Source organism: Artemia franciscana, chromosome 8, assembly GCF_032884065.1.
Source record: "Artemia franciscana chromosome 8, ASM3288406v1, whole genome shotgun sequence".
NCBI lineage: Eukaryota > Metazoa > Arthropoda > Branchiopoda > Anostraca > Artemiidae > Artemia > Artemia franciscana.
In genome coordinates this window covers 45,088,672-45,103,544 of record NC_088870.1, presented here as the reverse complement: position 1 = coordinate 45,103,544, position 14,873 = coordinate 45,088,672, and the positions used below count along the sequence as shown (strand labels likewise).

The window sequence follows — 14,873 nt, the reverse complement described above, 5'->3', positions numbered from 1 at the left end:
ATCTTGGGGGGGGCAATGTGACAAGGACGCCAATAACAGGCCAGATTGACAAGCCTATTTGAAAAAAGGGAAAAACCGATAAAAATAAGGAATGAGGGTGTCACGAAAAATCATGTGGAGGAAGGGTCACCCCTGGATCCGTCGGCGAGTTTAAGTACAATGTTAAGACTAATGAATATAATATAAGACAAAAAACGAATCTTCAATGTACATAGACTTTTTAAATCATCGAGAATTGTATGGGAAGTTTTAAACTTCCCAATGTGAATTCGATTCTAGTCCGATGCAAAGCTTCAAAACTATAAGTACAAATCTTGTGAGTTATATTGAACGACTGCCATGCACGAGAGGGCTCAAGTAAAAAAAAGAATACGGATAATTGCTAACAAATAACTGAATCAATAAAACGAACATAAATATCAAGTTCAGAGTTGCCAAATAAAACTCAACTCTATGTTTTTCCCTTTGAAGAACGGCTGTCAGGATTTAGCTTTAAGAAGTTTTTGGTAATCTTGACTCACTCTAGCGACTTCTTCGCCTAACGTGTTTAAGCTTTCCTGAAAAAAAACAAGGTATAACTTAATTACGTCGATATAGGCAACACAATTCTACTTCCTCTCTCCTAGATGCTATTTCCAGCCAATTTTCCGTAAAACATTATTTAGCCATATTACGGTTAAACATGAGCTTTTAAAAGTAACAATCCTCCCCCAAAGTGATTTGACAAGTTAAATTAAAACCCTAGGCATGGTTTCATCCAACAGTAAAAACAGACATTATATCTAGGAAAAGGTCACATAAAAACTTATTTCCCAATTCGAACATGAAATGAAACGTCTTTGATGTCAAGATACATTTGACACATTTCAAACAATAGGCTATACGAAAAGTGTTGTTCAATCCTGCTTTCTAGGGCTATTGAATAAAAAAAAAAGTTTTTTTCTGAAAGTAAGGAGCAACATTAAAACTTAAAACGAACAAAATCATTTCGTTATGAAAGGGGCTGTCCCCTCCACAACGCCCCACACTTTACGCTAAAGTTTGACTCTTTCTGACAACTCTAATTTTTAAGACAATAAAAAACTTTAGCGTCAAGAGCGGGGTGGTGAGGAGGGGACAGTCCCTTTCATATTCGGAATACTTTCTGCTCATTTTAAGTTTTAATGCCGCTCCTTACCTCAGTTAAAAAAGTTGTTTTTTGTTTAATTTCTGAACGTTTCTGAATTAATGCAGGTTTTGAATTTGGCTGACCGTACATGAATAGTTAAAACGAAATTTGCATATTAATTTTACTCTTTTTAAACTAATAATAATCTTCTAATAATGTAAGTTTGATTTTTGTTCCAGTTGTTTAAAAATGACTCCTGAATCACAAAGGCTGTTTCATGAGGATAATAACCTCTTTTAAAAGTTAAAAAACAAACCTTAGCGTAAGAACGAGCCATTGCGTAGAGGCAAACCCCCTTATATACGTAATATTTTCTGTTCGTTTAAGTTTTAATGTTGCTTCTTAATTCCAGTTGAAAAAACTTGTTTTTTATTTAATTGCTGACCAATTTTTAAATAATGTCGGGATATCCAGCTCCCTCTCCGAGGAAAATTTCCCTTTCCCCACGGGAAATTTCTTCATGGAAAGATTCTCCCACGCAACTTAAATTAGGGATATTTGTGGAATAAATTTTGTAAGACATCGTAACAGAACGGCCAAAGAGGTCGAAACTATTTATATGAAAATGAAACTCAAAAGTTGAGCAATTCTCAAATGACTGAAATAAATGAATGAAAAGATCTTTAAAAGATATACGTAACAATTTATGTTCGTTTTAAGTTTCATTGTTATTCCTTACTTTTAGTTGGAAAAAACATGTTTTTTTTATTTAATAACAACCACAAGCCAAAGACATACAATATCATTGGTTTATTATAACATAAAAATCTTAGTTATGAAGTTACTTGAGATAAAATTAAACGCTAAGATTGGCCGGAACATAACACGAACAAATTATTGCTTATATCAGCCATTATTTAACAAAATTCGAACTTTAGCGTAAAGAACGTGGTATAAAAGTAAAACAGTTCAAAATAGGGATGATACCTTTTTATTGACAGTGAAATATAAAATTATTTAACTGGATATTTCGAACACATATACAGTGTTCATCATCAGCAGTAAAACTAAAAGACATGAATAAAAATAAACAGAATTTATACCTAATAAACTAATTACATATAGTTTATTGCTCTTATTTTTTTCAATGCAACAGCCGAGGCAAATCTCCTTGACCTTTTCGGTTCCGGTTCATTAGATTTAACTGACGTATTACGTGGACAGAGGTCATAGCTCTTAGGTGAAGTGATATTTACTTTATTTGACCTCAGTAAATTATCATAAATTGAGTTCAATCCAAATTCACCTGTATCTCTGTTTATGGAATTATTCTTGAAATGAATTTTTTTCATTTCGATTGTTTCCCTGAAAGTTTGCTTTAAACCTTGGTCCCTAGAAATCAAAGAAACATTTTCAAACAAAATAAAATGATTTGGAAAATTAAAGATATGCTCCGCGAGGGCCGACGTGAAATCTTCAGGTTTGGTATTTTGCTTTAAAGACGATGAAATGGAATTATGATGTTGTAGCAATCTCGTTCTTAAATTCTGGTTAGTATGTCCCACATAAGAGCTTCCACAAGTACATGGAATTTTATAAACCCCACTTTGTTGCTCTACGGAAGTCCGATCCTTTCCAGAATTTAAAAAACTTGCCAAAGTATTACTACCTCTTAAAGCTACCTTTAAACCATTATTTTGTAAAATTCTTTTAAGTTTTTCACTCAAACCTGGAACATATGGTAGAGAACAAAAGATATCTTTCTTTTCTGTTGTTTCCAGAATATCGTCAGAACATTCTAGAAATTTTTTCCTTCTTTTCGAAAAAGTCTGGTCAACTAACCAACCCGGATAATGGTTACTTATTAAAATGTCTTTTAGCAATAAAAATTCATCCTCAATGAATTTTGGAGAACAAATTCTAAAAATGCGGTCAGTTAAAGATATGATTAAACCAATTTTTACTTGGCGGGCAAGTTTAAGTTTAAGAACGAGTTAAAGAGTTTGAAGGAAGAAGGGAAGATTACACCTCAACTTTTCTACAAATTCTTACCAAGAGATTCTTTGTGCCCTAAATTATATGGACTTCCAAAGATACATAAGCCAAATCTGCCATTACGACCAATTGTTGCGAGTAACAAGTCACCAACAAGTGCTCTGAGTAAGTGGCTAGTGTCATTGTGTAAACCACTCATGTCTACACAAATTTCTTACATTAAGAATTCGTCAGAACTTGTAAAAAAAAACTAAAAGAAGTGGAAATTTCTTCAAATTCTATAATTTCAAGTTTCGACATAGTGTCAATGTATACGAGTATTGATGTAAAAGCCGCGGAAATTCTTCTTGAGAGAAAGATATTAAGAAATTTGGACTTAATTGGTGGTGAAACAGTTTTGGAGGTCAGTGTCATTATGAGTTTAGTTAGGTTGTGCAATATGTTCTCTTATTTTTTTCAATTCAGAGGGGGTTTTTTCGAACAAGTAAATGGTTTACCTATGGGGGCCCCTTTAAGTCCTTTATTAGCAAATTGTTCTGTAGAAAATATTGAAACAATAGCGTTAGATTCATATTTTTTAAAACATAAATTTTGGGGGAGATATATGGATGACATAATTTCAGTATGGAATTATGGGGTGGAGGAATTAAAAAGTTTTTTAGAACATCTTAATTTTTGGGGAGGGGATTTAAAATTTACAATAGAATTAGAAGAGGATAATAAACTTCCTTTTCTGGATGTCCTTCTTTTAAAAAATGAAAATAGTCTGGATTTTAGGATTTACAGAAAACCTACTAACAATAACAGATTTTTGTCATTTTTCTCCGGTCATGCCCGCCAAGTAAAAATTGGTTTAATCATATCTTTAACTGACCGCATTTTTAGAATTTGTTCTCCAAAATTCATTGAGGAGGAATTATTATTGCTAAAAGACATTTTAATAAGTAACCATTATCTGGGTTGGTTAGTTGACCAGACTTTTTCGAAAAGAAGGAAAAAATTTCTAGAATGTTTTGACGATATTCTGGAAACAACAGAAAAGAAAGATATCTTTTGTTCTCTACCATATGTTCCAGGTTTGAGTGAAAAACTTAAAAGAATTTTACAAAATAATGGTTTAAAGGTAGCTTTAAGAGGTAGTAATACTTTGGCAAGTTTTTTAAATTCTGGAAAGGATCGGACTTCCGTAGAGCAACAAAGTGGGGTTTATAAAATTCCATGTACTTGTGGAAGCTCTTATGTGGGACGTACTAACCAGAATTTAAGAACGAGATTGCTACAACATCATAATTCCATTTCATCGTCTTTAAAGCAAAATACCAAACCTGAAGATTTCACGTCGGCCCTCGCGGAGCATATCTTTAATTTTCCAAATCATTTTATTTTGTTTGAAAATGTTTCTTTGATTTCTAGGGACCAAGGTTTAAAGCAAACTTTCAGGGAAACAATCGAAATGAAAAAAATTCTATTCAAGAATAATTCCATAAACAGAGATACAGGTGAATTTGGATTGAACTCAATTTATGATAATTTACTGAGGTCAAATAAAGTAAATATCACTTCACCTAAGAGCTATGACCTCTGTCCACGTAATACGTCAGTTAAATCTAATGAACCGGAACCGAAAAAGTCAAGGAGATTTGCCTCGGCTGTTGCATTGAAAAAAATAAGAGCAATAAACTATATGTAATTAGTTTATTAGGTATAAATTCTGTTTATTTTTATTCATGTATTTTAGTTTTATTGCTGATGATGAACACTGTATATGTGTTCGAAATATCCAGTTAAATAATTTTATATTTCACTGTCAATAAAAAGGTATCATCCCTATTTTGAACTGTTTTACTTTCGTCATGGAAAGGCAGTGTGGTCTTCGAAGTTATCTAGAACGTGGTATTGACGAGGGGCCAACTTCCTCATATACTTAACATGAGGGGCTCGCTCCCTCCTTAATACCTCACTCTTTACGCTAGAGTTCAAATTTTGTCCAATTCTTTAACAGTGACCCCTGAATCACAAGGGCCGTTTAATTAGAATAAATAGCTCTTCTGAAATTACTAAGAATACTATAGCATAGAGAACGAGGTATTGACAAGGGACGAACCCCCCTCATATGCTTAATAATTTCTGTTCGTTTTAAGTTTTAATGTTATTCCTCACTTTCAGTACAAAAAAAACTTTGTTTTTTTATTTAATTTCTGATTGTTTTTTAAATAATGCTGGGGAATCCAGCGCCCTCTTCATGAGAATTATCTTTCCTCATGAAAAATTTCTTTAAGGAAATACCCTCCCGCGTAACTCAATCTCCCCGACCCCCCATCAGAAAAAATCTCCCCTGAAAACGTCTGTATACTTACCAATAACCAATAATGTACGTAAACAATGGGCAAAGTTAATAGCTTGCAGCCCTTCCCCCGGGGATTCTAGGGAATCAAGGCGTCCTCTAAGGCATAGCAATTAGATATTTCGACTATGTTGAACAAAATGGCTATCTCAAAATTTTGATCCGTTGACTTTCGGAAAAAATGAGCGTGGGAAGGGGCCTAGTTGCTCTCCAATTTTTTTAGTCACTTTAAAAGGGCACTAGAGCTTTTAATTTCCGTTCGAATGAGCCTTCTCCCGATATGATAGCCCTACTCGGTCGATACGATCACCCCTGGAATAAAAAAGCAATAAATAAACACGCATCCGTGATCTTTCTTCTGGCAAAAAAAATACAAAATTCCTTTTTTCGAAAATAAGGCAAATTTTCTCAGGCTCGTAACTTTTGGCGAGTAGGACTAAACTTGATGGAACTTATACCTTTAAAATCAGCATAAAAATCTGATCCTTTTAATGTATCTATTGGTATCAAAATTCCGGTTTTTAGAGTTTCGGTTACTATTGAGTTGGCTAGGGCACGTTCTGCTGATGAAGGACGACAGATTGCCAAAGATTGTCCTTTTTGGCCAACCGTCGTAAGAAAATATTTAAGGAAAACGGAAACTTCCCGGGAGAGTGCAAAGATGGAGGCTTTAAATACATTGGGAAAGAGGAAGAGTGTGCGTAGCTGGCTGGAAAATTTGTATTGTACGATAAATTTTTCAAATGTAATGCGTTGACAACGCTGCTGTTCAGAGACGGAGGAAAAATGTGTTTTTAAAAACATTATTGTGCTAAAAAAGATACATTTTGTTTATATAGATAAAATCAACAAGAAATGAACATAATGTGAATATTAAAAATTAACTTCGGGAGCTGAATACATTTTTTTATCATCTTTCAGAGGTTAGTGGCTAAATTTCTGTGGTAGACCATTCAATTTTTTTTTGTCCCCAACGATCCCATAAATTACACCAAACATACCCAAAAACTTAGCTAGCTACAAAATTTTATGTTTATGAATAATTTTGGATTAAATTAAGGTTCCTTGGAGGATCTTAAACAAAGTTTAGAAAACAATGACACCATGTCACGAAAATGTAGGGGAAGGGGTGGGATTTTTGTTATTTTTAAATAAAACCACCTAAAAATCTTTGAAAATCTAAGGGGGAGGTATTTTTGCTTTTTTTACGATTTACTCTAACAAAAACACAAAAACGTAGTTCTTTTTTCGAAACCTGGGGAAGCAATTGTCCACTTGACCCCTCCCCCTAATTGCCACCCCTGTTTTAACGGGAGATTAAAGCAATTGTCACTTCTATACCTGTTACTGCTGCGCAGAAAAAATGCCGGAAAAAATACTTAGTGGCCAAATATAAGTGGAAATTTTTTCAAGTCAATAGATTGCTTGACAAAGCGCCCAAAAATTGCTTAATTCAGCAACTACATTGTAACGCAAAGCAAACATTGTTCCCTTACTTTAAATATTATTTCCCTTTTATTTGATTTGTTCCCCCCCCCCCCCCCCCGCAAAAAAACATTCGTGCGTAGCCGAATAACAAAAGCAACAATTCTAAAATATAAATAGATCCAGCAAATTGTGCCCACTTTTCAAAAATCATGCTCTCAGCTTTCGTGTTTTTTCAGCCAAAAAAAAATATTGTTGCAAAATTTGACACAACTAACACATACAATGTGCGTATCTTCAAAATCGCTAACTAAACAATCATATACTTTACTGGATATGCGCACGACTTCACATTATTAAGTCACGAATTAGCCAAGCGACTCTTAATGAAACAAAGACACAAACTTATCGCAAAAGAATAGTCAATGCCATATACTCTATATTTAATCAACTACATCCTTAATACAGTAAGCAAGCAATTCAATCAAATTACCTTTTAGATTCGTGTAATAAAGGACAACTGCGTCATCCTCTTTATTCTATGCAGAGAATAAGAGTTATATAAAGTCTATTAATAGCAACACTGATAAAAACAGAAGACAATAAATTAAAAGCCAGGCAATCAACGAAATAAAATATGGTGACTAAATAATAAAAATCAAAGAATGAAAACCTTAGATTATGAATTTATGACGGAACTGATTATCATCTGGTCCAATTTTGTTTTGTACTTGAAAATGATATTATCACTGTCATTCCGACTAAGGCATACATGGAGGAGGGGGAAAGCCTTTGGCCCCCAGAAACCTTCGATTATATCTCTAATTTCTTTATGTTCTACGTATCATTTACCTATTTGTATGGGGTAAGGCATTGCCTCTTGGGATATAATTCATTGAAATAAGAAATTCAAGTCGTAAGGATTTTGTTTTCCTTTGTTTTACGATAATGTTTTAGATTTTCCTTTGTTTTACGATAATACAATGCTTGTTGTATGCGTATGAATCGCGTATGAAAGGCGGGCAGAATAATGTAAAAATAATGTTACCAGAATATGTAGGGCAGAGAATACTGCCGCTGGCTGCCAATCATCCTAGGATATCAAGGATTTTTTTTCGGAGGGTGTTTTACACAATCATTTTTTCGGGGAGGGTTTTACACTGAAAACCTCAAAAAAGTATAAAAATTTGTTTTTATCTATTTTTGTTGCGTTTTAACGAATGAGACAAACATTTCAGGGGGGGGGGGGTTCAAACCCCTTAGATAAGGCCTTGAATCAGCCCTTTAGAGCTTTCTTAGCATGTGCTTCAAAATTCCTGTATATATATGTCAAATAAAATTTTATTATCTTATTTCTGTAACTGTTTTTAATTTGGGTCTCTCTGAAACAAATAATTCTCAAAGTAAGTGTTTGCGTATGTATCTAAGCGTATTAAAAAGCAAAAATGGTGTTACAATTGAATGGGTGGTACAACTGTGCTTATTTTAGAGTAGCGGTACACTAAGATCTGCTTCATGTACCAGGTCTCAGACTACCATCTGAATTACCAATTAAGGATTTCATAATGATTTAAGGATTCTAAATGGGGCCGTATCCAGGATTTTTTCGAGGGGGGGTTTACAAAAGGATTCTTTTTCGGGGGTTTACAAAAAAACTTTAAAAGACACATCAAAAATGTGTCTATATTCATTCTTGTTACGTGTTTTTACGAGTCGGACAAACATTTCGGGGAGGGGGTTCAAATCCCCAACCCCCCTGGATACAGCTATGATTGTAAGGTTAAATAAGGATTTTATTTGGATATATTTATTTTTATTTGTGAGGTTTATTTCAGAGAGAACAGGAGAGGTAAACACAAAAGACAGATGAATTATATGTTAAATGTGACAAATTGTGGAAAACAACTCGAAATTCCAGGGAATAGGTCCTGAAGGCCCAACTCCCTTTATGTGTACATGGCTTAGGCCCGGCTTCAGTTCACTGAAGCCATAACATACCTATCTGACCATTCTATAATGCTTTACTGACTTTTCTGTTTCAGGGCTTAGTTTTCACATTTAGAAAAAACTTCATTAGCTTGTTTGTTTCTGAATCAGAATTCGAAGTCACAGAATTCCCTCCAGCATGCAAAAGTTAAATTAAACTTTATTAAATATCTTTTTTTTAAATATTTTATCAAAATCTAAGTGTGTTATTTAAGTTGTTTATCTAAGGGTAGATCATCATTTCTCACCAACAGAATTTATTCCATTAAAAAAATGATGACACGTTCCAGAATATGATTACTACCAAGAAAGAAACAAAGAGCAGCTCCAAAATCTTTAGCAATGATACAGTTAATGATATTTAGAAGGCAATGGCGATACCAGTCCCTTGCTTCAGTTTTAAACGTAGAAAATTAAATAATAAAGCCAAACAACCGAAAGAAATGACTAACGAAACTAGATGGCAGTACCTTTGGACTCGAGTTGAAATGCTTTTTTTCTGGATCTTTAAAACTATCCACGCATTATTCTCAGAATTTATTTCTATTAAATAATATTTAGAAGTCAAGTGCGATACCAGTCCCTTGCTTCAGTCCTAAACGCAGAAAATTAAGTAACTAAGCCAAACAACCAAACGAAATGACTAACGGAACTAGATGGCAGTGCCTTTGGACTTGAGTTGAAATGCTTTTTTTCTGGATCTTTAAAACTATCCACGCATTATTCTCAGAATTTATTTCTATCAAGTAATATTTAGAAGTCAAGTGCAATACCATTCCCTTGATTCAGTCCTAAACGCAGAAAATTAAATAACTAAGCCAAACAATCAAACGAAATGACTAACGGAACTAGATGGCACCTTTGGACTCGAGTTGGAATGCTTTTTTTCTGGATCTTTAAAACTATCCACGGATTATTCTCAGAATTTATTTCTATTAAATAGTATTTAGAAGTCAAGTGCGATACCAGTCCCTTGCTTCAGTCCTAAACGTAGAAAATTAAATAACAAAGCCAAACAACCGAATGAAATGACTAACGGAACTAGATGGCACCTTTGGACTCGAGTTGGAATGCTTTTTTTCTGGATCTTTAAAACTATCCACGCATTATTCTCAGAATTTATTTCTATTAAATAATATTTAGAAGTCAAGTGCGATACCAGTCCCTTGCTTCAGTCCTAAACGCAGAAAATTAAGTAACTAAGCCAAACAACCAAACGAAATGACTAACGGAACTAGATGGCAGTGCCTTTGGACTTGAGTTGAAATGCTTTTTTTCTGGATCTTTAAAACTATCCACGCATTATTCTCAGAATTTATTTCTATCAAGTAATATTTAGAAGTCAAGTGCAATACCATTCCCTTGATTCAGTCCTAAACGCAGAAAATTAAATAACTAAGCCAAACAATCAAACGAAATGACTAACGGAACTAGATGGCACCTTTGGACTCGAGTTGGAATGCTTTTTTTCTGGATCTTTAAAACTATCCACGGATTATTCTCAGAATTTATTTCTATTAAATAGTATTTAGAAGTCAAGTGCGATACCAGTCCCTTGCTTCAGTCCTAAACGTAGAAAATTAAATAACAAAGCCAAACAACCGAATGAAATGACTAACGGAACTAGATGGCAGTACCTTTGGACTCGAGTTGAAATGCTTTTTTTCTGGATCTTTAAAACTATCCACGCATTATTCTCAGAATTTATTTCTATTAAGTAATATTTACAGGTCAAGTGCAATTCCGTTCCCTTGCTTCAGTCCTAAACGCAGAAAATTAAATAACAAATCCAAACAACCAAACGAAATGACTAACGGAACTAGATGGCAGTGCCTTTGGACTTGAGTTGAAATGCTTTTTTTCTGGATCTTTAAAATTATCCACGTATTATTCTCAGAATGTATTTCGGTGAAGGGGGCAGGGAACCGTGTCAAATCTTAAGCACATTTAGACTGTACCCTAATCTCAATTCGAAATTGTCAGCTGCTAGCTTCCCAGCCTGAACATAGCTTTCCGCATGAAATCAGAACTTGAAAGATTAGGGGAAAAGTTTTGGGTAGTCCTCTTTAACATAACTATAAAACAAAAATTCAGATCCCACCTTATAAGCTTGGGATTAAGGACAAATAGAGGTTTTTGGACCTATGCACGAATTAAACACAGCTTTCAGGTAGTGTCATATTCATCGATCTTGGAATATTCAAACTTCTCTGAGATCTACGGAGGTTTGACCCTTCATCCTTTCTCACAATATATTGAAATAAAAAGGACACAATCCAGGTCTTGCTCTCGAAACGAAAGCACCAATAGTAAGAATACCGATAATGCGCAAACGCCAATAACACCCATAAGTGCATTGTTGTCATTCCCGCAAACATCCCGGAAGATCAGAGTGTCATTTGTAACTTGCTAAAAACTAGATGGATAGCTTATATTAAAAATACTACTTAGTCAATTGATAGTCATATACAATTAATACTAATGGGCTTAAAAGCATTCTAAAATAATTTAAAGTAATTTAACTGTCACAAATACTCGTATAGGGAGAAATGTCTAAATTTTTTTTGGAAACTTCTTAAGTAATTTAGTTTTCTAATCTTTCTTTCATTAAAACGCAAACAACACATTAGCCTTATGGGGGATTTTAGCGGGTGAGAACTCCCATTGTCATAAATAGAACTGCATCTCCATTATTCTATTTCAGGTGAACTCATTTGTGTTTTTTTACTTTTCTGAAAGCTCCAGTCCAGCCTCATTTTACTCGTTGTCAAGGATTAAAATTTAGTAGGAAAACCCTATTTTTTGTTCCTCTTAAATTGACATAAATTCTGCTTATATTAATAAAAATAATATTAGCTAGTACTACTACTACTACTACTACTAACAACTCACAACAGCACCAAGTCGCCTGAGGCCAATATTGACACATAGGGTCGAATAAACTTATTGTTAGCTAATAGAATTAAAAGTGAATTTCAATTAATAATTGAAGCGTGGCACTATTGGTCGCGGCAAAAGTAGCTAAAGTATGTGTAGTCGTGGTAGAAGAGCCCTGGTCAAAACAGACGTGATTTGAGCAATCAGAGTGACAGAAGCAGTTCTAGTAATCATAGTTGGATCTGTTATATTAGCAGGAGCTTGGATCGTGCAAGGACTAGCCGCCAAAAGAAAAGCTAACATAGATAGAGCTTTGCCAAAATAGGTGTATTAGGAGTGCTCGTGGTAAGAATAATGTTAGTAGTAATATAGAGCTGGATGCTTTCTAGAAAACCAAAATCTTATATTTATTGGTATAAAGCTCTCAGCAAAGCTAAATTTACTCATATTTCAAATTGTGGATTAATTGCTTCGTGTAATTAATTAAATAAACACGATCAATTTTTATTCGGAAGTCATTTAGGACCCTTCTAATGCTTGATTGAAGCTGACAGAGATACAGTATGTATATTAGCACGAGCTTTTTTTGCCTATGTCTACATACATGCTATTTACACAGTGTTGAACCTCGCCCTTAAGGTCTTATCGCTCCTGGAGCCATGACACTCAACAAAGCGCATAAAAAGAGTAGCTGGGTGCCTTCTGATACGTTTCTTCACTGAAAAAAGGCAGTAGATCTCAATGTGGACAGAATGAACCATCTGTCAATTTCCAATGATAAGATAAAATATATATTTATTTCAAAAATTGTCAACTGTAATCCCAGATTCTTATTTTGGAGCAAAAAAAAAAAACCCAAAAAACCATTAAAAGTAGTAGTAGCAGTTCTCAGACCAGGGAGCCTTTGTGAAGATTAGTGCCACGTACTTATTTTCCCACTTTATTTTTTATGAATAAATATTATCTTACAGTGAAAAATGTAGGATACAACTGAGTTTGTTGGATGGCACTACATGCTTTTACCGCTACAAATTGTGTCTGTGTGCATATTTTTGCATAAGTAGCCTCGGATTTGTAATCAACAAGCTAAGGAATCTTCGTATACGTACCCCGTAACGATAAATATATACTAATAATGCATTTTTTTTTGGACGTGCCTTTTGAATTTCGAATCCTTTATTAGTAATTAATGAATCCCACTGCATTCATATATCAACTTTAGCGGGAACCCGACACCAAATACGATGTACACACTTATTATCTTTAGGTTTCAGGAACTTGATTGCTTTGATTCACACTCCGACTGATCCTTGGATGGCCACAAGTCGAAAAATCAATTTATTCATATTCATGAGATCGGTGAGGGAGGGATAAGGGGATGGCCCTACTTCAGACACTCTAATTATAATGATACAAACTTATACAGATAAACGATCCAAGCGAAATTGACCTTGGGCAATCACGAGTCGCGAGAGTTGTAACAATACCATACTAATTATATTCGAAAGAGAGGGGCTAGCTCTTTCACAAGAGCCTTGCAATTATGCAAACCAAAACATCTACGTGATCCTGATCTATACAAGCAAGCATATCTGCTTGGGCAACCCTATTTTCAACAAGGTACAACATCTCCATCTTTCCATTAAATATTTTTGAAACCTCTACTTTAAATGGGCTGTTTGAACAATTTAAAGTCCTCGTCTTTCGAACTGCAGGGACTATGTTACCCACAGAAACATATTTCTTTTTACCTTTCGACCATTTTGGGGCTGTGGGGGTACCTGGGAATCTTAACAGCGGACACTTAAACTCGTAATTTGCTAATGAATGAGTCTTCTTCAAACTTTCTAAGACTATGTATCCCATTTGATGAGGCTTATGAAAAAAAACAGTACATGGAGGATACATCGCTTTTAACTCAATTGTGTCAATATCAGAGTCAATACTATTACGTGGACTTACAACAAAAACTTAGCATACAACGTTTTATGCTATTAAACACGACACAATTCTACATTTTTTCCCAGCTATTTAAAAGATAGCCTCATTGTTTTCAGGGATGGATATTCAATCGCAATGATACACTTGAATACGAATATATAAGAAGATTTGAAATTATCTTGATTTGTCGAAATTAGACGAAAATGCCAAATGTTCAAACAGTTCTTGCTTTTTGATTATATTTGGTGTCATTACCAAAACATGCTATCAAAATATGATAGAATGTAGATCGGAGAAGGAAGCTATTTAATTACTAAAGCTTTTATCATGTCATTAGCATAAATGATGATGCTATAGCTAGTTCTACAAGCGTAATATATCATTTTCATTCGCATGTTGAATACGTTATCTTAATTGCTATATTTACGCTAATTAAACATTTACCTTTGAAAATGGCATCATCAGGTTTTAGATGGATAATCTGGTGCCTTTTTCAGATAACGAAACGGATCACATTATATCATTTCAATAACGAATCAATCATTTCAAATAACGAAACGGATCACAAAGAACGACGCGCAGCGTCGTTCTTTGGCCTTTTTTGCCCGAGAAAAACCATTTCACCCAAAAAGGGCTAACATGGTACCAGGAAAGGATTTTGAGAGATATCCTTTATTTAGATGTACTTAAAGCAGGGACGTCGTTTCAGATTGGCAAGGGGGGTTGTTGCCCTCGATTAATTTGAAGAAACATTACATAGCCCATATCACTTGATTATTCAGATATGAACCCAACTTGTCCCACCCAATAAAATGTAAGAACTACGCCCCTGACCAAAAGGATTATGTGAAATATAATAATTTCAGCAATATGCGGCCGCTTGGAGGTACATATTTTCAATATACATTAAATATAATGCAAAAAGTAATTCGTCTATAGGGGAGTTGTGCTAATATTAATGATACGCTCACTGTTATAGTCACAAATTTTGAACATACGCTAATTACGGGATTACCAATTACTAATACTGGTATGCTCATGTGAATGATATTCCACCAAAATATTTTGTCTTTTTTTCCAATTCTTTTTATCATTAGGATCATACTAGGAATGTAGATAAGCTAGTAAATGAAAAGAGAAAAACAGCGAGGCCGGCCAATGTGTTTCGTCACATGGGTGGACCCCTCTGAAATAGGC

General features: G+C 34.4%; 1 protein-coding gene across 2 annotated transcripts in view; it reads right to left on the bottom strand.

Moving 5' to 3' along the window:
• Positions 1-306: 306 nt before the first annotated feature.
• The window catches only part of LOC136030479 (coiled-coil domain-containing protein 186-like), a 97,849-nt gene continuing 83,282 nt past the window's right edge, over positions 307-14,873 (bottom strand). For both annotated transcript variants that reach the window (XM_065709495.1, XM_065709496.1), the window contains one exon: positions 307-557. In XM_065709495.1, coding sequence (XP_065565567.1) covers positions 480-557 — 78 coding nt within the window. In that variant the 3' untranslated portion in view covers positions 307-479. The remainder of the gene's footprint in view (positions 558-14,873) is intronic.